General features: G+C 47.9%; 1 protein-coding gene across 5 annotated transcripts in view; it reads left to right on the plus strand.

Annotated features, from left to right (window-relative positions):
* Positions 1-3018: 3018 nt before the first annotated feature.
* The window catches only part of TSPAN14 (tetraspanin 14), a 41537-nt gene continuing 19944 nt past the window's right edge, over positions 3019-24611 (plus strand). For 2 of the 5 annotated variants that reach the window (XM_004273022.4, XM_033433966.2), the window contains exon 1: positions 16173-16270. In XM_004273022.4, the coding sequence (XP_004273070.1) occupies positions 16190-16270 (81 nt within the window). In that variant the 5' untranslated portion in view covers positions 16173-16189. Of the gene's footprint in view, positions 3038-5261; positions 5281-16166; positions 16271-24611 lie in introns of those variants that run through there. The other 3 variants (XM_033433965.2, XM_033433964.2, XM_033433968.2) reach the window with 3 other exon arrangements.

Below are 24611 nucleotides of genomic sequence, written 5' to 3' on the forward strand. Positions count from 1 at the left end.
GTGAACAGATCTTAGCCACTCCAGGGCCCCACTCATGTTCTCTGATGTTGGGTGAGCTGCCTAGCCCAACCCTGCCCTCTCCCAGTGCTCCCCATCCCTGGAAATCTGGAGGGACCCTGCCCTTTGTGGGTACCTCTGTCAAGATTCCCCTTCCCCCCTCAAGCCCCCTAGCTGTGCCTGGAACCCCCCTGGGTGTGAGAGCTCTGAGCAGCTGGGCAAGGAGCAGGGGTGCCCAGTGCCTGTCTTATCAGCCACCTGCCCGCTGCCTCTGGGAGTGGTGTCTGCCTGAGCTCTCCCGGCCCAGCTGCACCCTTGGGTGGGGGCCAGGCGTGTGCCTGGGTAGCTGTCAGTCTTGAGGCCCCCATTTTCCTTTGTACCTCAGCGCTCAGCCCGGTGTCCCCTGTGCCTCGCTGGAGCACTCAGCTGTAGAAAAGCCTGCTTGCTGGCAGGCCGGCCTGCAGTCTCTCCACCCGCCCCCCCCCCCACCCCGCTGCCTGAGCCACGGCCATTTTCCTTTGTTCTGCCATCTCCGGGCTCTTGAATCTCAGGCAGGCGGCGGCAGGCTGGGCAGGCAGCAGGCAGCGGGTGCACAGCACCAGCGGAAGCCCTCACGACATGAATCTTCCCACTGAGCCGATGGTGTGCAGTCTGCCGGCTGTACCGTCACTTCCCCCAGCTGTACCCCCAGCTCCCCGGTGGTGCTGAGATTTCCGTTTGTTTAAAGAGGGTCTTGCATCTTATTGGATCACAGTGATGCTGACTTGTACAGTGGGGACAGAGAGAGGGCTTGCCTGTTTGTGCCACTGAGGGTGTGTGAGAGGGAGAAGGACGGGGGGGAGGGCGAGTTCATGGATGCCTTTGGGAGCACCAGCCTCCTGGTCTTTGGCAGAAAAAGCCACTCCCAAGTGTAAATTTTGATCCCTTTACCTCCTGGTCCTTCTCCATGAAAGAGTCGTGTAGGAAAAGCTCTTAGCATTTAGTGGCAGGGGTAGTTGAGAAAACAGTAGGTTTTTTTTTTTGGTCTCTGTGGTTGTGGGAATTTTTCTCCAGCTGAGGGGAACCATCCATCTCCTGCCCCTTTGCATCTGCATGTCTCTCATCCCCAGTTTTTGGTGGGCAAAAGGAGCTTCCTCCTGGGGGTCTGATTTCACCCAGTGTGAGGTCACAGGCCAAGCTGAGGGTTACTCTCTGGCATCTCTTTCCGGAAGCGTGCCCGCCCCAACTCATACATCTCCAGCTTTCTAAACCGCAGCTGGAATCTGAAATGTAGTCCCCCTGCCTTTGACATAAGAGTTGTTTGGTATGAGAACTCCGGAGCTCTCACTACTTTTTTTCGTGTTTAGCATTTTTTTTTTTTTTTTATCTTTTCAAAACCCATCCGTCTTGAGATCAGCCTGGCTGTCTTATCTGACTCTTATCAGCCAACCTCGCAAATTAGGAAGCAAGTCCCAGCCCTGGACAGGGTTGCCCCTTGGAGTGCCCTTGTTTCAGCAAATGTTGTACAAGACTCAGCAAAAATAGCTAAGTTCGCAGTCATATGCATTGAAACACAGATGCAGCTTTTAGGGTAGTTGGGCCCAAACAAGTGTGGGAAAGGTCGTGACTGAGGCAGCACGCTGCTCCGGAAAAGCGCAGGGAAGTAAGGAGAAGGCTGAGGTTGGGTCCCAGCTGTGCGACTGGCCCTCTGGGTGACCTTGGCGATTCATTTCCATGGGGGTAGGTCTCTGGAAAATGGAAGGGTTGCTCAGATGAACTTTGGACGTTTTTGAGCTGTGACTCTTTGAGTTCTATGAATCTAAGTCCAAAATGCTTGGTCGCTACACTGAGCCCCTCGCACCAACTCAGGGTACCTTTTTGGAGGAAATGTCATCAGATGGGGTTAACGGAGGGCATCTCTTCCCCGGGGCATTTCTTCCTCAGGTTCTTGAGGGGCTGGTGATGGTGAAACCCACCCATCCTGAGCCCAAAAGCACACGGCCAGTCCTCAGGGGCTGAGTGTGGCACCAAGGAGCCCACTGAGAAATAGTCCTGCCTCAGACAATGGCATTGACCCTTTTCTTGGAAATACCACATTCCCTCTTTGGTGAACCTCTGGGGATGGAAAGAAAGCTCTTTATTTCACCTCCCACCAAAGTGAGGCCAGGCTGTTAAAAGTAAAAACAAAACCTATAAGACAGAGATACCATCTGTACTTAAATATCCAACTTGGTCCTGGGGGTGGCGGCTAGATTTACATTTTGTCTTTATTTTGTTAAAAATTCCAGGAGGCAAAAACGGGTTTCTGGCCCTTTATCTGCCTTTCCCCACCCAGCCTCCACCCCCTGGGAGGCCTCCTGTGCCCCATGGCTTTCCTCCCATTGTCTGCTGGGCTGGGATCAGCCTTGTCACTGTTCTGGGCTGTGTGTTTCTGCCCTGCGTCACAGGAGGTCTGTGGTCTTGGAAGATATCCAAGGGGCAGGGAGTCCAGCTTTGATAAACATTTGGTTAGAGTAGCTTCCACAGCTGTGAAATGGGAATAAAAATAACCTGTGAGGATCCAGTGGGATGCACTAAAATACTGAGCAAATTCCACAGTTAAAGCATTCCTCCGAGAGAGCTGATTGCATCCCTGTCAGTGGACTTACGATTAGGTGGGTGGGCTTTCCCCCATGACTTGCCTTAAAGGTCCTTTCCCTCCATCAGTGTTACTGCTTTTCTTTTGGGCCCCTTACACCCCACTGTTCAGAGTACTGCCCACTGGGCAGCACTGGCAACACCTGGGAGCCTGTAGCGCTGCAGACTTGCCTCACAGCAGCTGACGCAGAATCTGCTTTGAACAAGATTCCCAGGTGATTTCATGCGCTTTCAAGTTTGAGAAGCACTGGCTCAGACACCTCGTCCCGCCCTGCACCACCCTGAGACTCTCGCACCTTCCTCTGTCTCTTTTGTGGTTTTGCTGTCTTCACCCTCTTGCCCTCCTTAAAGCTGCCGACTTTAAAGGGCTCTGCCAGCTCCGGCTCCGTGGCTCCCACCCCCTCGGGCGCGCAGTTTGCAGCAGGTAGCCCTGGGCCCTGGCGGTGTCTGGGAGGTGGGTCTGGGGATCGTGGAAGCAGCCTTGGCGGGCAGCTGGCTCCCTGAAGCCTGCTGGCGAGGTCAACTTTGGGGCACTGAGCCGAGGAGGTAATTGGAGCCCTCTTTTGTGAAAGGGGGTGCAGAGCCTCCCTCGGCCATCTGGTGCCACTTGCCCCGCCCCATCCGTCCAGCTGGGCGACAGGAGATCAAAATCAGGTTGTAAATGTTGTTTGCTTTTTGTAGAAACACAAAGCATTCTATATATAAAGATGTTTTGGTAGACGTTGAAGTTCAAATAAAAAGTCCAGAAAAGGGATTGTAAATTAATTTTTTTTAGTGGAAAAATGTTTGAGATGACTCTCCTGATTTCGCTAGGATTGCCTGCCCTCCCCCTGCATTCTGGTTGAGGTGGGTGGAGGGCTCGTGGGTGTGAGCTTGGGCCCCCAGGCCTGGGGATGCCCTGGCTTTCTGGGACTGTTTTAGAGACTAAGCCGGTAATCTTCTATCTCTTTGTGGATTCTTCTCAGCTTTTTTCAGTAGAGTTCCACCATTGATTTGCATTTTTTAAAAAATCTGCTTCTCCCTCCCCCACCCCTCTTATTCCTCTTCTCTTTTACATTTTCAATACACTTTGTTATATTTATTTATTTTTCCCCAGCGGGCTTCACCTTTTGCTTTCGTCCCTCTGTGAGCCTGACCCCAGGCTGTTTGCCTTGCTCGGAGGCCAGGAGCCAGGCTCTGCCCTGGCCTGGTGAGCCCCTGTCTGCCCAGGGCAGGATTAGGGGGTGCTCCCAATGCTGACCTCGGAGTGAAGTGGGTTGGTTGGTTGTCTTACAACACAGTATATTGTAGTGAACTGTGCAATTTTGGATACAAAGATTTTGAATATCTTAGAGCCACAGTATTTTATGCCTTTCAGGCGTGGAGAAATGGAGGAAAAGGAGTAAATGTGTGTAATTCTAAGTTCTCCTATATAGTTTCTTTGTGTTGGGGCAGAGGAGGGTGGGGGTAGGGCAACCCCTGCAAAGAGAACATTTCCCACCTACATTAGACGGGCAGGTCACATCCTCGCACCGGAGCAGCTCCCCTGAGGGCTGCCCAGGACTCAGCTATTGGAGCAGAATTTACTCCTCTCCGAGAGCAGGCCCACTTGTCACTCAGTATGTTTGCTGCTGTTAGGAGTGGCCCCTACCGCAACTGTGTCAGCCCTGCAAGTGCAGCCGCACCGGTGGGGTCTTGGTGCCATCCTCAGGGCCTGGCCCAGAGCTGGGGCCACACTGGGGCTCTGTTGAGACTCTCGGCTGCCACCATGCTGGGTTGTAGCGGTTAAACCCACTGCTGTGGGGAACATTTCCTGACCAGCTTCCCGCCTCCTCCTTCCTTCCTTCCTGGGCCCCATCCTGCCCTCCTGCCCCTGCCTGACTGCATTTAGCAGAGGGAAGCGTGTCCTGAGCCCCCTGCGTCGGGCACGGGTCTCACTCGAGTTCTTGGTGTCCACAGCCCCATTCTAGGTGCCTGGCACGCAGCAGGTGCCGGGACATGTAGAAACAGGTCCTGAGGTGTTCATCTCCCACAACAAAAGCCTTTCCCCCAGGGGCTCGCAGAGTGAGTTAGGGCACTGGTGGATTGCTGTGCCCTTGGCTTCAGTCGCGCCTTGGCCTTGGCTTACGCCCTTCGTAGGGAACCTCAGGGTGGACAGAGGGTCCAGGCCTCTGGGTCCTGAGGTCTGGAGGTCACAGCACATAGGCCTCATGGGTTCTTGTCCATGCTGAGGATGTTGCTGTAAACTGGGTCCAGATTACCACGTCTTGTGTGCACCTGGCTTCTGGGTGTAGACATTTTGTGTGCACTTAGGTTTTCAGAAACAGGCCTGCTGTGATTATCGGGGCACAAGGTGCCGTACAGCATGACGGCAGGGCTCCCCATCCTCACGTGAGCAGGCGGCTTCACCTGCAGCAGCAGAGGGAGGGCAGCTGGGAGGCCAGGACGGTGCCAGGCCTCCTTCCCCACAGCCTTTTGAGAGGCTGGGGGGCAGCAGCTGTGGGTGACCTGGCCCTGCCTCATCTGGGTGGGCAGGCACCACCCTGGTGCTGCCTGAGCAGTTGAGTAAGCTTCCTGATGAATCATCTTCAAGATCTGTGTTTGGGCCCCAGACTTGTTTGTTGCCCAAATGTTTTTTTGTTCGTTTGTTTAATGGAAAATGGCCACAAATTCTACATTTTACTGGAGGTGAGTTATTTGGTAGACTCTGCCTTCATTTGTTTTGTTTGTTTTTTGATCTTTCGTCAAGATAAGACTCAGGTTATACATTTTGTGGTGTGTCCTCAGTGTATCCCTTCAGGAGGGATGGATGTTGGCTTGAGGACCTCATTACTAGTGATGACAGTGGTGGTCACTTGGTTAAGTTGGTATCTGCTGGGTTTCTCCACTGCTGAGCTACTATTATGTTCTTTGTAATTAGTAAGTGTCCTATGGGGAGATACTTTGAGACTAGGTAAACATGCTGCTTTCTCATCAAACTTTGATCAACTGGTTTTAGAACCTGTTTACTGAATGTTTTTGTGTCATCCCCTGCCCCAGTTCACATATTGAAATTCTAGTGCCTGGTTTGATGATGTTAGGATGTGGGGCCTTTGGGAGGTGCTTAGGTCATGGTGGTAGAGCCCTCAAGAATAGGATTAGTGCCCTTACAAGAGACCCCACAGGGCTCCCTTGCTGCTCCATCTTGTGAGGACATGGTGAAAAAGTGCCAGCTTTGAACCAGGATGAGGCCCTTGCCTGACCATGCTGGCACCTTGATCTTGGGCTTCCCAGCCTCCAGAACTGTCAGGAATAAACTTCTGTGCTTTAGAAGCTGCCTGCTCTGTGGTATTTTGTCCAGTCTGGTGTTTTGTTATAACAGCCTGAACAGACTGAAAACCCATTATCAGTTATTTCTGTTGTGGTTGCTGAGTGGCAATGATTTAATTACATTAATTTTACATTTATCATTCTGCTGTAAAGAACTTTCCCTTCTCCTCCACTTGTTTATTTATCCATTTATATATATTAGAATGGACTCATGGATTCTTACTTTATTCAATGAGTTAAAATGTATTAGTATTATTGTTTATTTTGACACTCACATTGTTCCAGACTGGGCCAGCGGGGGTCCCTTCAAACTGACGGCTGTGAAGGACAGCTCTTAAAAATGTGAATTTCCAGGTCTGTCACAGTCCTATTAAACTAGTCTCTATGTGCAGTTTGGAAAAAGCTCCTTGAGGGATTCTCCTGTTCTGTGGACTTTGGGATCAGCTGGACCAGGCCGGTCATTTTCAAGTGTGTAGCTCATGGAGCCTCCCCTTTCCACCAGCCACTTGAAGAGGCCTGCTATGCCCACCTCCATGCTGGGTTTCTGGGTCAGAGTCTCTTTGTACAAAAGCTCTTGTAGCTTGAAAAGTAATAAAAATAGTAAGTTTGAAAATTGCTGCATTAGGTGACCTCCATTCCAGGCCCAGCATTTTTCCCGCTGAGCCCTCACCTCCCCACTTCCCTCCTCTGACCTACATCCCTCACTCCCTCAGCTTCTTCCCTGGTGACAGCACTGAGGTAGACAGATGTCTCCTCACCAGATTAGTGAGGGGCCCCTTGGTGCTCCTCAAACTCAGCAGGTTTGGGGTTGTGGGTTTTTGGTGGTGGAAGCTCATAATGCCGTGTTTGCTAAGAACAGAGTTTCATACAGGAAGCCAATTCATACAGCACTTAGAATCCTAGGCCCGTTGGAGAGCCTGGTGGGGCTCAGAGCTGGTGGCCTACGCTTTCCTGGACCTCCACCTGGAGGCTATCCCAGGTCCGGCAGTCAAGGGCCTGAGGGTCTCTGAACTCTGGGAACCTCCCTTCTCCCACACCTGTGTGGCAGGGCCTGTGCTTGTGACCCTGTGATAAGGGAAGGTGGCCCACCCTAACGCCTGGCTGGCTTTGTAGTGCCTTCCCATAGTGAAGAGTCAAACTTCCAGACCCCTGTGAGTGGCTGCTGCCACCATGTCCAACCTTGCACTGTTTCTGGCAGACTCTGAGTATGGGGAGTTGGGTCCTGAGGGGTATGGGTTAGGGGAGGACTTAGACACTTCTGAGGGTGAGTCAGAGCTGAGTGGGGAGCCCGTGGACCTGACCCCTCCTTCCCCTCTCAGGGTGGCGGTGCCCCAGGGCTGAGGCAGGACGTCCTTCCTGTGTGTGATTCCCATGGGCAGTGAGGCAGCCTACTCTGGCCTGCCTTTGTGACCATCTCTCCTACTGGAACCCATTTCCCTTGAAAGTCACCTGTCTCCTCCTAGACTTCTCCCCTTGGGCCTCCCTATTCCTGCGGCCAGTACTCAGTGGGTACTGAGGACCTGGAAAGTCCAGGGCCTAAGGTGTGCTGTTTGGAGGTGCAGCAGGGTTCCCAGCTCCATTGGGAATATGGCTGCCCTTCCCTGGGATGGGCCTGTGGGCAGGTACAAGTACTGGGAGCCTCGAAGGCCAGGTAGAAAGGTTGAATCTTGGTGAATGGCTGAGTCTGGAGAATGAGGCAGGGGGGAGCCAGCAGGATAACTTGGGTTCTAGCTCGGGATATGGGTGGATGGTGTTGTCCAGGTCAACATAGTTCAGCTGGGTTCTTTGCTTAGGGGTCTTACATGGCCCAAATCAAGGGGTAGGCAGGCTGCATTCAGAAGAGGTTCTGGGGCAGAACCTAGTTCCTTGCTGTTTGTTGTAGAACTGAGGTCCTGTTTCCTTGCTGTCAACCAGGGCTACCCTTAATTCCTGGAGCCTCTCTCTGGTCCTTGCATGTGGCTCCTCTGTCTCAGATCCAGCAACAATGCATTGCACCCTTCTCATGCTTGGAATCTCTCTGACTACTGCCCTCAGCTGGGAGAAAGCTCTGCTTTTAAGGGCTCATGTAATTACACTGGACCCACTCAGTTTCCCTATTTTAAGTAAATTGATTATCTTGATTACATCTGCAAAATCTCATTTGTCCTTTCTTTTATATGGTTATAAATTATACTTCCTGTTTTTTGACTTTGCTCAGTAAAAAGATGGCAATTAAAAAAATGTTGAAGTCATCCTAGAGATCCATGTAAAAATGGTGGATTGAGTGGACACACCTAATTTTATTTTATCCTTAAACCCCATAAAAGTTAAGATAAAGGGAATTTTAAAAAAGCAATCAATCTACGAGGACAGGGAGAATGGGAAAGGAAACAACAGCAAGAAAAAATTTGCAAACCAATAATTAGATGGGTGAGGGGCTCAGTTTGAAATGTAGGAGTTGGTGTCACCATATTATTATTTTAGGGGGGTTTGCGGGGGAGGAGCATCAGAGGTGGCTAAATATAAGAATTGTTTGAAAGCAGTTGATGTGGTTAGAGCCCTTTCCTTTCTCAGTGGTGCTTGGTGACTGCTTCTTCCCTTTAGCTGGACATTGGAGATTCCTTCTGCTGAAGGAGAAACCAAGGGCCTGGGAGACTCCAGGTGTTCTGGGAGGTTCATATGAAGACTACCTCCATTCCCCAGCCTTTTATCCCACTTGGCTTCTAAAACACTGACAGCCAGCCCCTTACCTTTCAGGCAGGAGATTAAAAGACACTTCACTGGGGAACCTGACCGGCCTAAGAGGAAAGAACTAAAGATGCTGATGACATCTTTAGCAGATGGCCCAGCCAGATCTCCCTGCACAGAAACTCACCTGCCCAAGAACTCAGTGCTACTAGTCAGTTCTTAGGCATCTATTCTTAGTCATGAGGATTACCAAAGATTGCTAATATCTGAAGAAAGTACCTAACATGAAAGGAAGCAAAACAAGTAGGGGGGAAAAGGCAACTTGAAATAAATATTCTATTTAGAGAGAATATTTTGAAAAAAATTAGACATTTTCTCAGAGAGATAAGAGAAATATTATATCTATGAAATATGAATAGGATACTATACAAAAGGAACATTTAGAAAACAAAAAAGTATTAAAAGTTTAAAAGAGTAAGAGCAGAGCAAAAATATCAGAATTATTAGAATAATTAGAATTATTATAAAGTTGAAAGAGTCTTCCAGAAAATAGACAAGAAAGATGAAGAGATGGATAATAGAGCAGAAGAGGTAAGAAATTTAAGGAATCAGCCCGGGTTCCCATATCCATTAATATAGGAGCTGCAGAAGGAGAGAACAGAGAAAAATTCAAGTGGGAAAATCATCCAGAAAAAAATTTCCTAGAAAGATATAGGTTTCCATATTGTATGGACTCATCAGATGTTGAGCCAAGTGGATGAAGATAGACCAGTACCCTGAAATGTCAGTGTGCTGGGGAGAAAGGGATGATCCTACAAGTTTACAGAGAGAAAGGAACAGGTTAAATACAAAGATCAGGAATCCGAGTGGTTTCAGCCTTCTCAATACCCTGGATTATAGGTAGGGCGACGCCTTCATTATTCTCAGTAGAATTGACTCCCAACCTAGAATTCTATACACAGCCAAGCTTTTATTCAGAAATGAAGGTAAAATAAAGATGTTTTCAGACATACAGGGTCTGAAAAACTTCCCTTTTGCCCTGAAGATTTCCTCCACAAAGGTGAACAAAGACTGGCTCTCTCGTAGGCTGTATTCCAAATGAGGCAAAAGGGAGTTCTGGGACCCAGTCCAGATTAAAGCCGCTCAGAGGATTCCAGGAGAGGTTTCTTTTGGAAGAAGAACTAGAAGTAGGACATCTTATGTGAGTGAACTTATTGAGAGGAGATTTGGACAACTGGCATTGAATTGGGGGTTGACTATTAATAAATTCATAGAAAATTAAACAAACAGAAAAATAAGAATTATTAACTCCAGAGAACAAAAAGTTGTCTAGGAAAAGTAATCATGGTAAGACAAACATATCATATACAGAAATTTCTAAGAGATATTTGGGAAGTTAACGTCAAGACCAGCTAGAAGTTGAGGGAGTCCCTGGAAAGGGCAAGGCCTGGCCTTGCGACCTGGGATCTGCTGTTTTTCTCAACACAGCTTTTACAGTCGCTGATTCGTAGATTATGTGCAGGGACAATTTTGAAAAAAATTAAAGCAACAGCAAATCTAGAACACATGGCCTGTGATAAGGAGAAGTCCTGTTTCACAAAACTCAGGGGTGCATGTAACTATGTGTGCCCTGGATTGATTGTTAAATGTGCTTCTTACTGTGGGCCATCGTAAAAAATTTGAAAGCCATTGACTTCTCATTGCCAGTTCCCTTTGCACACTTCTGAATTGTCCAAGTATTTTACAGTTGAGCGTGTGCTACTTTTTAAATTAAATAAAGTGGTGAGAGGAAGAGGGAAGAGGATGGAATCTTACAAGTTAATATTATCCCAAAGTAGACGAGCCCTGTTTACTTTGCCTACAGAGGTCATCACACTTGGGGGGCCAGCATCCTCCACCAGCAGTGGCCTCTGTTTATTTTTTTAAATTTTATTTATTTTATTTTTTTATAAATGTATTTATTTATTTATTTTTGGCTGCGTTGGGTCTTTGTTGCTGCATGCCAGCTTTCTCTAGTTGCGGCGAGTGGGGGCTGCTCATCGTTGCGGTGCACAGGCTTCTCATTGCGGTGGCTTCTCTTGTTGCGGAGCACAGGCTCTAGGCACGTGGGCTTCAGTAGTTGTGGCACGCAGGCTCAGTAGTTGTGGCACGCAGGCTCAGTAGTTGTGGTGCACGGGCTTAGTTGCTCCACGGCATGTGGGATCTTCCCGGACCAGGGCTCGAACCTGTGTCCCCTGCATTGGCAGGCGGATTCTTAACCCCTGCACCACCAGGGAAGACCCTCAGTTTATATTTTTAATACAAAGGTGGTAATGGTAAGTGCGATGATGAAAACCTTTTTAGAAAATCACTTGTATGTCTACCAACCCATGAAACCATTTTCACGCTTTTAGTTTCCACTTTGACCTTTGACCGCATGCTTACAAATTGTTTCATAATTGCAAACCAGCATGTTTAGATTTCATACTTAACTCATATTGTTTTTCTTCTTTTGGTTTCTTTCCTTGAGGCAAATTCTGAGTCATGAGTTTACTGGATTAAGGGTCTGACTTTTTTTTTTTTTGAATTTGAATGTCTGTAACTGTATTGCTTACCAAAGAGTTAGTAACAGTTTACTCCCATGCCAGCAAGGTATGCATGCACTAGCCTCACCGTGGCTTGCCAGCAATAGTGGTGGTGATTTTGTTAAACTAAAAAGTGTAAAACACTATCTGCGGGTTGTCTTTAAGTTTCATTTCCAGTGACTATGAATATTTTTCCATTTATGAATTGTATTGTCCTTCCATTTCAGTATAACGCCCGTATCCTTTGTCTATTTGTCTAAAACTAGGATCTTTTGTTAAGTATGAATTTTTTGTTTTCTTTTTTTTGACATAGAAAATAAACTCATGTTCACCAAAGGGGAAAGGGGGTGGGGGACGGATAAATTAGGAGTTCGGGATTAGCAGATACAAACTAGTACATATAAAATAGACAAACAACAAGGTCCTACTGTATAGCACAGGGAACTATATTCAATATCCTGCAATAAACCATAATGGAAAATATCCTGCAATAAACCATAATGGAAAATTACCTTGCTGTACAGCAGAAACTAACACAACTTTGTAAATCGACTAAAGTATGAATTTTTATATGTTGCAGATAGTATTTACCCTTTGTCATAATAGCTGCAGCTGCAGGTAGCTTATCATTTGTGTTTCCTTTTTAATTTTAATGTTACTTTTAATTGTATGGGAATTTAAAAACTTACCTGTTTTATATTGATATTTTTGTACTTTTGATTGTGTTTTCCTGTTGGCTCAGAAGTGAAGGAGATTGGTGCGTGTGTGTGTGTGTGCGTGTGTGTGTGTGTACATGTAGCCTTTAATATTTAGATTGGTTTTAGTGTGTTATTCAGTTCCTCTCTGATCGCAAACGAGCTATCTCAACACTTAAAATAATTCTGACTTTCCCCCTTGTTTTAAGAAGTTGATGTTTTGACAAACACATGCCTCCTATTTGCCACATAAATGCTTTATTCTGTTTTGATAACTTTTGGAGTTGAGACAGTTTGTGGACTTGGAATTAAATTTTTCTGATAATTGTTTTCTATGCAAAAAACACAAAATAGCTTTTGGAGATTCTTCTCAATTGTGGTGGTAATTAGTATTTGTGAGAAGTTTATTCATCTTCTGTTAGGAGGCAAAGTTCTTAGTCTGTGTATGTATTTTAGGGTAAATGGTCTTGGTGTTAATTGGTTAGCTGGTAGAGAGCTGAGTTCTGCCTTCCTCTGACGTGACTAGGGTTACCAAAGAAGGTGAGAAGTCAGGGACCACAGTCACTCTGGAGTCACTTTGGCTAACTCTTGGGTCAGATCTGGTTTTGGTTTCAGTGCCGCTGTCCTCATCGCCTTCTGTTCTTTGGTCCTTGGTAAATTTCGGGTAACACCTCAGGCTGGTGTCTGCGGAGCACTCAACAGTCTTTTCTCCTTCACTGAGGTTCTGAAGCTGCCAAGCCAGACCTCAGATGCTCATTGGCTTCATTCCCCCCCAAACCCAAGGCCCTGCGTTGGAGGATGTGGCTTAGGCTAGGGTCCAAACAGGTCTAACTGTTACCTCCTTCCATTTAAATTCTGGGACTTGCCTGTGTGGAGACCTGGATCTTCTGGCTGAAGTTCAGGACCTGCTTCTCCACCTCCTGGTCCCAGAACAGAGCGAGCAGGTCAGGAGTGAGAGGCAGCCTTTCCTCCCTGCTCCTTAGGTGAAGTATGGGCTGGGGTCACTCTCCTCACCTCCTGGTTCGTTGAGTGCCTTCTCTTCCCATGGGGAGGAGGAATAAACAAGTGGGTGAAGAAAGACTAAACGGTTTCCTGTCAACAGTTTCCTCTTCTGTGGGTTGGAATGGGGAAATAAGTGTCATTGAGACACCCTGCTCCAAGACCTCATAAGGTTATTTTGGTCCAACACAAATGGCACAGTCCTCATGCGAGTGCTCTGGCGGGGGAGGGGGGTGGCAGGCATGTAAGGGGACATATCTGAGTGTGACACACCATCTGATGGATGATTAGGGTGTTTCTTTCTGATCATTCCCTGGCATGGACCTGGCTGGTATAGTTTCAAGTGTTTAAGTTACCAGGGAGTGAGGGCTTGGGGTTTACGTCATGGTTGTTGAGATTCTCCGGGTGTGGGTTCGGACCCTGACATCTGTGAAAGCAGAGTTATTTCCTGGTTGTGAGTCTTTGTTGGGGTGAGACCCTGGGAGCCCAGTGGAGGAGAGGGGAGCAGATGGTGAGAAAAGCAGCCCGCTGCAGAGAATCCACATTCCAGAGCACAGGCTCCCTGCAGCCTGTGTGCCAAGGAGATCCCTGTGGCCTTTCCACGTTCTCCCTGCTTACCTGGCTGGAGCTGAAGGAGACCAGGGATCTCCACATGGAGAGTCCCTGTGTCACCTCAGGGTCATCGTTTTTCAGAGGCCCTGGGCAAGCGGGTAGGGGTGAGGTCTGCAGTGCTGTGGAAAGCATACAGGCCAGTGCTAATTAGCTGGCTTCTTTGTGGAGCCAAGACCGAGGAGAAAGAAGGGAACCTGGCTTTGTTTACTGCTTCAGAGCTCTGGGGAGAGCTCTTTACTATGCTTAGGTTAAATGATGTCCAAGGAGCGCCCTCTTGGATTCCCGAACATTCGGGTACCATGCCTGAGCAGCCCTCCCCAGTCTCTGGGGCCCAGTTCCATGGAGGGCACGGCCATCCACTTTCTGGCTTCTTTAGGATGCACAGATGGGGAGGTGCATTTGGCCTTCCAAGGAGCAGGATTGTCTTGTCCATACAAAGAACGGGGTTTCTACCACTTAAACATTTTTCTGCCTCATAGGTCATTTCCAGCCAAGCTGGCTGTTCTCTGTCTTAAACTTACTTGAGTTTTAGATTAAAAAAAATTTTCCTGTGTGGATTAATTCACTCATCTGCAGCTAGGAAGACAAACCAGTGCTTTGGGGTTTTGTAATCTGCAAAACACAAGTGGGTGAATTTTGGTTACTTTTAGTTAATTCCTTACCAGGAGCCATCACTACTGCATTTCCAGTCTCTGTGCTGCAAATACAGCTGACAAGGTCCTTCCACCTTTGCAAGATCCCCAGAGGGACTACAGCCTTCTGTGCCCAAGCTGATACCTCGTCCATTAGGCATGGCAGGAATCACCTGGGGAATTTGTCAAAACTGGAGATTCTTGGCCCCAACCCAGACCTGCTTATCAGAATCTCCAGAAATCTGTGTTTGGAGTAAGTCATTTTGATGCTGCCGGCTGATCTCCTGTGACATTAGGAATCAGTCGTTAAGGCCCCATTTTAGTTGAGGATGCTGAGGCCCTGAGAGGCAGACGCTTGCCCAGGTCAGGTCATGTCGCTGAAGGAAGGAATCTCTGCCTGAGAGCTCCTTTTCCTCTCCCTGCAGCCACCCTGTGTGGCCCAGGCTGTGTTCAGGCCTCCTGTGTGTCCTTGTGTCCAATATTGTCCCTCATTACCTGGGGCTGTGTTCACACGCATTCTCGGAGGGCAGTTTTGTAGAATTGCTGCTCTGCTGGTGGGATGGGGAAGTGGGCATGGGGCTGCTGGGTCACTGCCCCTCCCTGGCTGGGTTTGAGGCCAGGCAGGCCTGCACTCCCAGCTGGGCCTTGACCACGCTCCCATTGCTCCTGGAGGGAGGGGAGCCAGTGGATGGTGGTGTCCAGGCTCTGCCTGTTGGTTCTGCTCTGTGGGAAGGATGGTGGAGCAGTCAGAGCACCCGTTTCCAGAAGGATGTGGTTTTCATGTCCCTGCTTGGCAACACTTTCTCAGAACGCTACAGACCAGTGGCCAGGCCACCGAGGCCACCTTACAGGAAGGGATTTTGCCGTTGCGGGTGGTTTGTCTCCCCACTGCCAGAGTAGCCTTGTTCGTTTTTGCCTTAGGCTCTGGGTTACATCTTGTTCCTCTCCTCACCCTGGGGAGTGGGGCGAATGGGGGGGGGAGCATTCCCCGTGAGCCTTAGATCCCACCCTGGGGGTCAGCTTGAGGCAGGCACCTGCCTCCTTCCCCACCATTCAGCCACTGTTTGACAGCAGGGGATAATGGAGGAGTTAAGGGTTCACCTAGGTTGCCATTGGGGTTCAAAAAGGAACATAGTAAAGGTGGGCCAGGCCCTCGGAATTCACTCCCATTTGAGGGCACCCTCGTTTGTGCAGGTTTTGGCGGATGGACACAGATAAAAAAGAGTGGCCCCTCCTTCACCCTGTGCAGTTCAGTGTTCTATAATCCAAGCTTTACTGCGGCCCCAAGAGGCCAAAACAGTGGTCCTGGTAGGTGGGAGGTTAGGCAGAGGAAGGGGCAATGGGGTGAGGGCTGGCTGCTGTGGGCTCACAGGATCTCCCTGCCCGGGCCAGGGTGCTCTGCCTTCCTTACCCTTTGAGGGTGAGCTTGGGAGGTTGTCTCAGAAAATGTTAGATGAACAAATATGGCTTTTCCTGACTGGTCACTGTTAGGTCACGTCCAGACCTGCCCTTTCATCTCTTCTTCCTAAACGCGGCTCTCAGTGGTCAAGCCCTCATTTCTTCCTTTGGTTCCCTTGACTCTTGGCTGCTCTGCCCCAGGTAGCCGTGGGTAGAAAGAATGTGGACTGTGGGGAACCCCCAACCCCCCACCCCCCCTGCCTTGGTTTAGATCCTGGGCCCTGTTGTTTTTGTCTTGCTGTTGGGCAAGTCACATGACCTTTCTGAACTCCTGTTTCCCCATCAGGAAGTGGGGAAATCAACCCAATGGAGAGGTGATGAGATAATGTTTGGGAAGGTTCCCAGCAGAAGTCCTAGTATTTAGAACGCACTTTTTAAAAATCACCGTTCTCCATTCTTTCAAAAATTCTCCTCTTATTCTTTTGGCAGTTTATGGAAAGTTGACTTCACCTGATTTTTGTCTAACCTGTAGCTGCCATTGATAGTAAACCCACGTCTGGACTAGTAAAAGAGCACAGGGGACAATTTGGGGATTTCTGGAGCCTGAGTCTGTATCTTGCCTTTGCTCTTTCCTTGGGGAGCAGGTTTTGGGGAGATGTTTCCAAACTGAACCAGCTGTCTCATCACTCCTCCTCTCTCCACAGATCCTGCTTCTCAGAAGATGCACTATTATAGATACTCCAACGCCGAGGTCAGCTGCTGGTACAAGTACCTCCTTTTCAGCTACAACATCGTCTTCTGGGTGAGTGGATGAGAGCAGCCATGTTCCCTGGCGTAGTCCTTAATTAGTAAATCATGCTTCTTCATGTTCTTTTGATTTGTAGAGCCCTGTGAGGCTCTGGGTGAGGTGGCTGACAGTCAGGGTCCTGCCCTCATGAAACCAGTGACAAGTATTGGGTTGACCAAAAAGTTTGTTCAAAAAACTGGAAAATCCAGTTCTGTTCAAAACGGAAAAACCAGAACAAACTTTTTGGCCAACCCAATAAATTATAAAGTAGACCGTCAGGTGCTGTGATGGGGAAGGCCAAGGTGATTGAAGACTAGATTAAGGGGCCCTACCCCAGCCGTGGGGGTTTAGGAAGATGGGGCTCTGACCCAGATGCGTGTCAGTTTCCCTCCATCCACACCCCAGGAATGCCCCAATGAGGCATCAGCTGCCGGGTCCTTTGTGCACATTGGACTGTGGGCCAGGCCTTGTCCTGGGCTCTGGGAGGTAAGGGTGGACAAGGGGAGTAAAACCCTGTCCTTGTGGTGCTGGTGTTCAATCAGAAGGGGTGTTAGCCTACTGAGCCTCAGAGCAGGGAGGGGGAAGCCGCTTGGCCAGGGTGGTTGGGAAGCACATTCTAAGGAGAGGTGGCTTGTAGGCTGAGACCTGAGTACTAGTGAAGACACAGCTATATGGGGTCTTGGGAAGAAAGCTGCAGGTAGGGAGAGCAGCATGTGCAGAGGTCCTGAGGCAGCAATGAACTTGGCACGTGCAAGAAGCAACAAGAAGGGCATGTGGCTGGAGCTGAGCGAGTACAGGGCACAGGGGACACAGGTGAGGACGCGGGCATGAAGAAGCCAGGCCACGCAGGACTGTATGGTTCCCGGTAAGTAGCTGGAATCCTACTTCTGTCAGTAACTCTTGGTAGGTTATAAGTTGGATGGTATCATCTGATTTTGGAGTGATTCTGCAGAGTGAAGGCATGGATGGCGGTCCCATGTTCTGAGATGGGCATTTGGGGCAGAAGGGTTTGAATGGTCTCTTAGCCAGCCACATGGACATGTCAGTGCCCCGTACCAGTGGCCATCCTGGAGATGAAAGTCTTGGCCACCATCAGAGGAAGGGGTGACCAGATCATCGAAGGAGAGTGTATTGACTGAGGAGAGGAGGGGTCTGAATATTGAGGTGGGGATGCTAGAGGTGGGGTTGAGGAGGAAAGTCCTCTCCAAAGTTGGCTGTGAGTGAGTGAGTGGCCTGAGGTAAAAGGAAGACCAGGAGATTTTGTGTCGTGGAAGCCTTGAGAGGAACCCCTTCATGTAGAGAGGAGTAGGATGAGGACAGAAAATTGACATTGGCTTTGACAAGGTGGAGGGTATGACCTTGACCATAACTGCTGGGGATGGAAACCCACCTGGAGTTGGTCCAGGAGCCCATGGGACATGAGAAAGTGGAGACCAGTGACTCATGACAGTTCTTTCAAGGACTCTTGCCTTAAAGAGGAGCAATGGGTACTGGCTGGAACTGGTCAAGGGGTTAAGGGAGATATCAGAGCATGTCAGTGGCATTGGTCCAGGGGGAGGCAGACATTGATTCTGTGCAGGAGAGCACGGTGACATGACCGTGCACAGAGGGTTTTAAAACCTCATTTAATACAAGCGTCGAGTCTGCAGCTAGTGTCTGGATGGGGCCTGATGGAGAAGGAGGGACAGGATAAGTGGTCATGATGCCACATTTGCCTCTACTGAGGATTTTGGCATTTCCTATTTGGACTGGAACTTTTGACATCGAGGCCGACTTACCAGGATCTCTCAGCCTTTCACCCTTGTTTTTCCAGCATCACTCCCTGATGATTTATCTCAAAGTTTGGGGGGTTTTCTGTCCTGGAGAAGTAGGGTGGGATTCAGTGGCTTGGCCATTCACCGCAGGACTTTTCTGGTGCCCAGACAACCTTTCACCAGCAGCCTCATTATTGCCCCTGAGGTAGGGCAGTGCTGGTCATTTGAGGTGGTTCCTGTGGGCCCCTCCTAATGGGAGGACTGTGGTTGCCCCTTCCCTAAGATGTGTGGCTTCTCAGACCTGCATTGCTCCCTGTCTGGAGGAGAGCCTTCTGGCCTCACCTGGAGTCCCCAGCCCCCAGCCAGGTGCACAGTTGAGGGCCACCTGGCTTAGGCAGGTGGTTTGACACTTTAGACACTTTGTCCACCCTCCTGTTGTACCCCTTGCCCGGTGGCCCGTTGTGCTTGCTTGGCCTTACATCCCGACCTCGGACTCTCATCCTGATTTTTGCATCTGGGGTGAAACTCTCCTGCTGCTGCTGTGGCCCAGGGCCCTGGTAATCTCTGTTTCTTCAGAGCGTCTCCGGGATAGATTCTTTGCTCTTGGGAAGCTTTACTAACTTGCCCAATATAATACATTTGCAGCACCAGATTCACATAGCAGAGTTCATGAATCCAGAATTGTAGCAAGTCTGCTTGGTGATTCAAGGGGGCTACAGCGTTATCGGAGTTTTGCAGAATTGGCAGTGTCTGTGGTCGAGAGTTAATCATTTTTCAGTTAGTGTGCACTGGGGCAGAACAGGACAGGACAAACGGGAACAGTCAGGAAAACGAGGCATGAGAGCTCTGTTGGGAAAATGAGAGGGGGAGGCTGCCCGGCCCCTCCCTGCTGGGTTCTAGGCGGAGATTTGCTGTCTTCATCTGCACAGGAGCTGGGAATGTGGAATGAGGCTTGGGAATTGGGGCGCAGAGCCCTTAGGGAAGTGCATGGTGCAGCGGGGGTTCCTGGGTGCCAGTCTGGACTCTCAACCTGAGCTGATTTCTTTGTGAAATACTGCTGTCACCTGCCTGCTGCCTGCCTCACAACGTTGTTGAAAATGAGTAAGATGATGTGCCAAGCCCTTACCTCTTCACAGACGTTTTCTTCTTTAAATGGAGAAAATACAAAAGTAGAGGAATATAATGAACCCCCCACCCCGGCTGCCATGTTCCCATCAGCTAGCTTCAGAAGTTACCAGCTCAGCCTATCATGTTTAATTTATATCTTCCCCCACCTTGGATTATTTTGAAGCAAAGCACAGATGGATCATTTTGCAGGAGTTTTTGTTTGGTTTCGATGAATTAACAGTGAGAAAGCGGAGCAGAAGGATGACAGCCTTGACGGTGGACTTGGGCTCCTTAGGCAGGTTTGAATATGCAGAAGCAACCTGTTGAATTCTTTGACCAATTCTAGGTGCTGGAACAAGCAGAGGTTTTATTTAACAGTTTGCTCCATCCAGAATTATTTTCACAGTAACGTTCTTTATAGCAAACACCTGTAGCACTCTAACCGTTTTTTTGTGTTTTTTCTTTTTAAGCTGTCTCCTTCCAACTTCAAGGCCGAGATTTTTCCAAGGGACCATTAATACTTGCTTGAGGCGAGACATGTGGATGCCCGCAGTGTTTGTGTGTGTTCTGAACTGCATGTTTTACTGGGTGTACATGGAGCTGGGCTTCATGGGGATCTTATCACAGAGATGTCAGGAAAATGCTGCCACCACAGCATTTTGAGGGCACTAGCACTTTTTACCCTTTCTCGGTTTTTTAAAATTATTATTACTAGTTTAAAATTTATTTTATTGTATTTATTTTTGGCTGTGTTGGCTCTTCGTTGCTGTGCGCGGGCTTTCTCTAGTTGCGGCGAGCGGGGGCTACTCTTCGTTGCGGTGTGCAGGCTTCTCATTGCGGTGGCTTCTCTCTTTTCTTTTTATAAATTTATTTCTTTATTTATTTTTGGCTGCGTTGGGTCCTCATTGCTGCGCTGGACTTTCTCTACTTGCCACGAGCAGGGGCTACTCTTTGTTGTGGTGCGCGAGCTTCTGATTGTGGTGGCTTCTCTTATTGTGGAGCACGGGCTCTAGGTGCGCAGGCTTCAGTATTTGTGGCTCGTGGGCTCTAGAGCGCAGGTTCAGTAGTTGTGGCACACGGGCTTTAGTTGCTCTGTGGCATGTGGGATCTTCCCGGACCAAGGCTCAAACCCATGTCCCCTGCATTGGCAGGTGGATTCTTAACCACTGCGCCACCAGGGAAGCCTGGTTTTTTAAAATTACAATCATTCCTTGGATGTGTTAGACCTGTTTCTAGGGCAAAATCTCACTTTGACACAGGAAGATGCAAATCAAAACCACAATGAGATATCACTCTCACCCATTAGAATGGGTATTATTAAAAACCAGAAAAATAACAAATGTTGGTGAGGAAGTAGAGAAACTGGAATCCTTGTGCACTGTTGGTGAGAACGTATAATGGTGCAGATGCTATGAAAAAAAGTATGGCGGTTCCTCAAAAAGTAAAAAATAGAATTACCATATGATGCAGCAGCTCTCCTCTGGGCATATACCTAGAAGAATTGAAAGCAGGATCTTGAATAGATATTTGTGCACCCTTGTTCGTAGCAGCGTTATTCATAATAGCTGAGAGCTAGAAGCAACCCCTGTGTCTACCAAAGGATGAATGGATAAACAAAAAGTGGTCTATACAGGCCATGGAATATTATTCAGCCTTAAAAATGAAGGAAATTCCTACGCATACTACAACATGGGTGAATCTTGAGGACATTATGCTGAATGAAATAAACCAAACACAAAAGGACAAATACTCTATGATTCCACTTATATGAGGTACATAGAGTAGTCTGCTTCAGAGACCCAAAGTAGAATGGTGGGTACTAGGGGCTGGGGGGAGGGGAAAATGGGAAGTTACTGCTTAATGGGGACAGAGTGTCAGTTCTGCAAGATGGAAAGAGTTCTGTGGACGGTGGTGATGGTTTCACAATACTGTGAATGTACTTAATGCCACTGAGCCGTACACTTAAAAATGGTTAAGGTGGTAAGTTTTATATTATGTGTACTCTACTATGATTAAAATTCTTAAAAATATCTCACTTTGACTTGCAGAGGAAAGGAAGCTGGGAGGGGCTTACAGCCTTTGTCTTTGTTCATCCTCACCCCACCTGATTCCACAGAGAATTTGAGCTTCCGTGGTTTTGCTGAATGAATCCTCTCGAGGGATGATTCCGATGATGCCTGCAGCTCCCACCACAGACACTGAGTTTAATCTGCAAAGATTCTGATAAAGCCCTTGCCTGGATTTATTTCAGAGGTGGATTAAAAGTGAAAAACGGAGACTGCTTGTAGGCACAGACGACAGAGAGCCCCCCACTCTGCTGTGGACCTTCTCAGTGACAAGGGCAGGTCTGAGCCACAGCTTCCCTGCTTGTAAAATGCGGGAATTCATTGCTGACCCTAATGTGCAGCCTGTTTCTGGGTGACAAACATGGACATTTGTGCTCTGTGACCCGCATGGCTTGAGGCCCCTGCCTTCGAAGTAACAGATGCCTCCCACGAGTAGGGTGAGCATGTAATTTGTGCTCCAAGTTGGGAAACTTTTAAGAATGAAAGAGAGATTATTAAGAATTTTGCTGGAACAACAGATGTGCCCCAGGACTGCCCCAGGCAAACCAGGACAGTCCCTAACCCTAACCCTTCCCGAGAGAGGCAAAGCCAGTCTGATGTGGAAGGACCTAACGGCAGCTCCCTGCCCTTGCTCCCGTTTGTGGCATTTTTGTGGGTGGATGGTCTTAACTCTCTTTGTCTGGCCCCACAATGGGCTGTTGACTCTGGATCATTCTAACCGTTAGAGAATTGCCCTTACTTGAGCTGAACTCTGTCCATGTGATATCAGACCCCAAGGCCTGATCCCTAGGTCTGAGCGCAGATGGTTTCTCTGTTTCCATTTCTTGGTAATTCAATGCAGTCAGAAAGGGAAAGTCTAATGTTTTAATAACATGTGTAGACTATTTCACTTCCACTGCTGAGAGGTGGTAACTTTTTTCCCTTCCAGTTTTATTTACTAAACTTCTGTAACTGCATGGAAATTCTAGAAGACTACACAAGGCATCCCAACTTGACTGTGTTCCCTCCTTCAGGCTCAATTTTCCTGTCTGCAGTCGCACATAGTTTCACATCTTGGTGAGAGTATCCACGTGATCTTGAAGTGTGCGTTTTCGTATCAGCATCACCTAGTGTAGAACATTCCAGGTTGCCGCACAGTCTTCCTGATTGTATTTTTGGAAATTCCTATATTGGACATTTAGGTTGTTTCCAATTTTTCTACTATCCTAGATAAGGAGCGGTGATTAGCTTTTGTAACACAGATTCTTCCCTTTGGGGAAAGGGGAGAAATTATTTGCTGGGATAGATTCCCAGGAGTGAGAGTAAATGAGTCAGAGGTGTGTCCATCGTTTTGACCGTCCTGACATTTATATAGTCATATTCTCCAGAAGGGCTGCCCCAATTCATAGGAAATAGACCGCCTTATCTTTTGGCTCATAGGGGTGTGTGTTTGTATATTTTTCCACGTTTTGTCTTGCCAAGACAGAGGGTGAGGATTGCTTAATTAGAGATTCCGCTAGAACTAGGAGTTGCTGATCCGTTTAGGGCCTCAGCTCCTGATCTCACTGGCTCAGGCGCATCTGCGGCTGGGACCACCAGGAGGGATTTGCGAGGATGGGCAGTATGGTGCGCTGTGATTATTCCCCAGGACGTATGATTATTACACACTCACAGGGTGGCGTCAGGTCTAAGTAACTGGTGGTGTGTATAACTCTGCTTCCTTGGCCAGTAAATAGTCAGCGTGGCCCAGTCTGCTGGGGTGATTTGTCATCTATGGGGGAGTACCCTATTCCCATCTTGTTTGTACCTTTTTTTTTTTTTTTCCCTAGAAATGCTTTAAAAAAAATCACTTCTAGGGACTTCCCTGGTGGTCCAGTGGTTAAGAATCCGCTATCCAGTGCAGGGAACGGGGGTTCAATCCCTGGTCAGGGAACTAAGATCCCACATGCCGTAGGGCAACTAAGCCCACACACCGCCACTACTGAGCCCGTGCGCTCTGGAGCTGGCACACCACAACTAGGGAGAAGCCCGCGCGCTGCAACGAAAAGACCCCACGTGACACAACTAAGACCCGACGCAGCCAAATAAATTTAAAAAAAAAATCACTTCTATTGAAGTGTAGATTAAATAGAATAGGCCTCTCGCCTTCTGAGATGGCCCACACTCTGTCTGTGGAGTGTATTTCTCCCAAGGCCATTCTCGCCTTTTGAGACGGACTGCATTCTGACTATGGAATATGTATCTCTCTAAATAAATCCACTTCTAATATACATACTGATACATACATACATAGAAAGAAGGAAGGGAGGGAGGGAGGGAGGAAGGAAGGAAAGAAAGAAGGAAGGAGAAAGGAAGGAAGGATGAACCTGTACCCATTTCAAGTGTTCAGTGCACTGAGCTGGCAGCTGTATCCTCCCTCCCCTCTCATCATGATCGCCACGATGAAGATGTGAAACGTTTCCATCCCTCTAGAAACTGTCCTTATGCCCTTCTGTAGTCACTCCCTCCCCACCCTTCCTCTGGCAACCACTGATTTGCCTCCTGTCACTTACATAAATTAGATTTCACTCTCCGATCTGACTTCCTTTAGTTTAGGTGATGTTTCTCTGTTGTTTTTCTGCTTTTATTTTATTAATTTCTTTAAAAGTTTTTCAAAAATCATATTTTTATATTTAAAAATTGTGGTAAAACATACATAACAAAACTTAGAATTATAACCATTTTTAAGTGCCCAGTTCAGTGGCATTAAGTGCATTCACAGTGTTGTGCAACCGTCACCACCATCCATCTCCAGTTTATTGCACTGATTTCTGCTCTTTTTATTATTTTCTCTCTTCTACTTATTTTGGGATTATTTTGTTCTTTGTCTGGCTTCTTAAGGCAGAAGATTAGGTCATTGCTTTTAGATCTTTCTTCTTTTCTATAGTTTAAGTACGGGCATACCTCATTTTATTGTGCTTCCCAGACACTGCATTTTTAGCAAATTGAAGGTTTGTGGCAAGCCTGCATTGAGTAAGTCTATTGACACCATTTTTCCAGCAGCATTGGCTCACTTTGTGTCTCTGTCACATTTTGGCAATCCTTAGACTGTTTGAAACTTTTTCATTATTATTGTATTTGTTATGGTGATCTGTGATTAGTGACCTTTGATGTTACTGTTGTAAAAAGATCTATGACTCACTGAAGGCTCAGATGATGGTTAGCATTTTTTAGCAGTAAAGTATTTTTAAATTAAGGTATGTACATTGTTTTCTTAGACATAATGCTGTTGCACACTTAATAGACTACAGTATAGCGTAAGCATAATCTTCCTATGCACTGGGAAGCCAAACAATTAGTGTGACTTGCTTTATTGCGGTGGTCTGGAACCAAACCCAAGTACATCCAAGGTATGCCTGTATTTGATGCCCTGCGTTTTCTGCATCCTACACATTTTGATATGTTTTCATT

This window comes from Orcinus orca, chromosome 14, assembly GCF_937001465.1.
Source record: "Orcinus orca chromosome 14, mOrcOrc1.1, whole genome shotgun sequence".
Classification (NCBI taxonomy): domain Eukaryota; kingdom Metazoa; phylum Chordata; class Mammalia; order Artiodactyla; family Delphinidae; genus Orcinus; species Orcinus orca.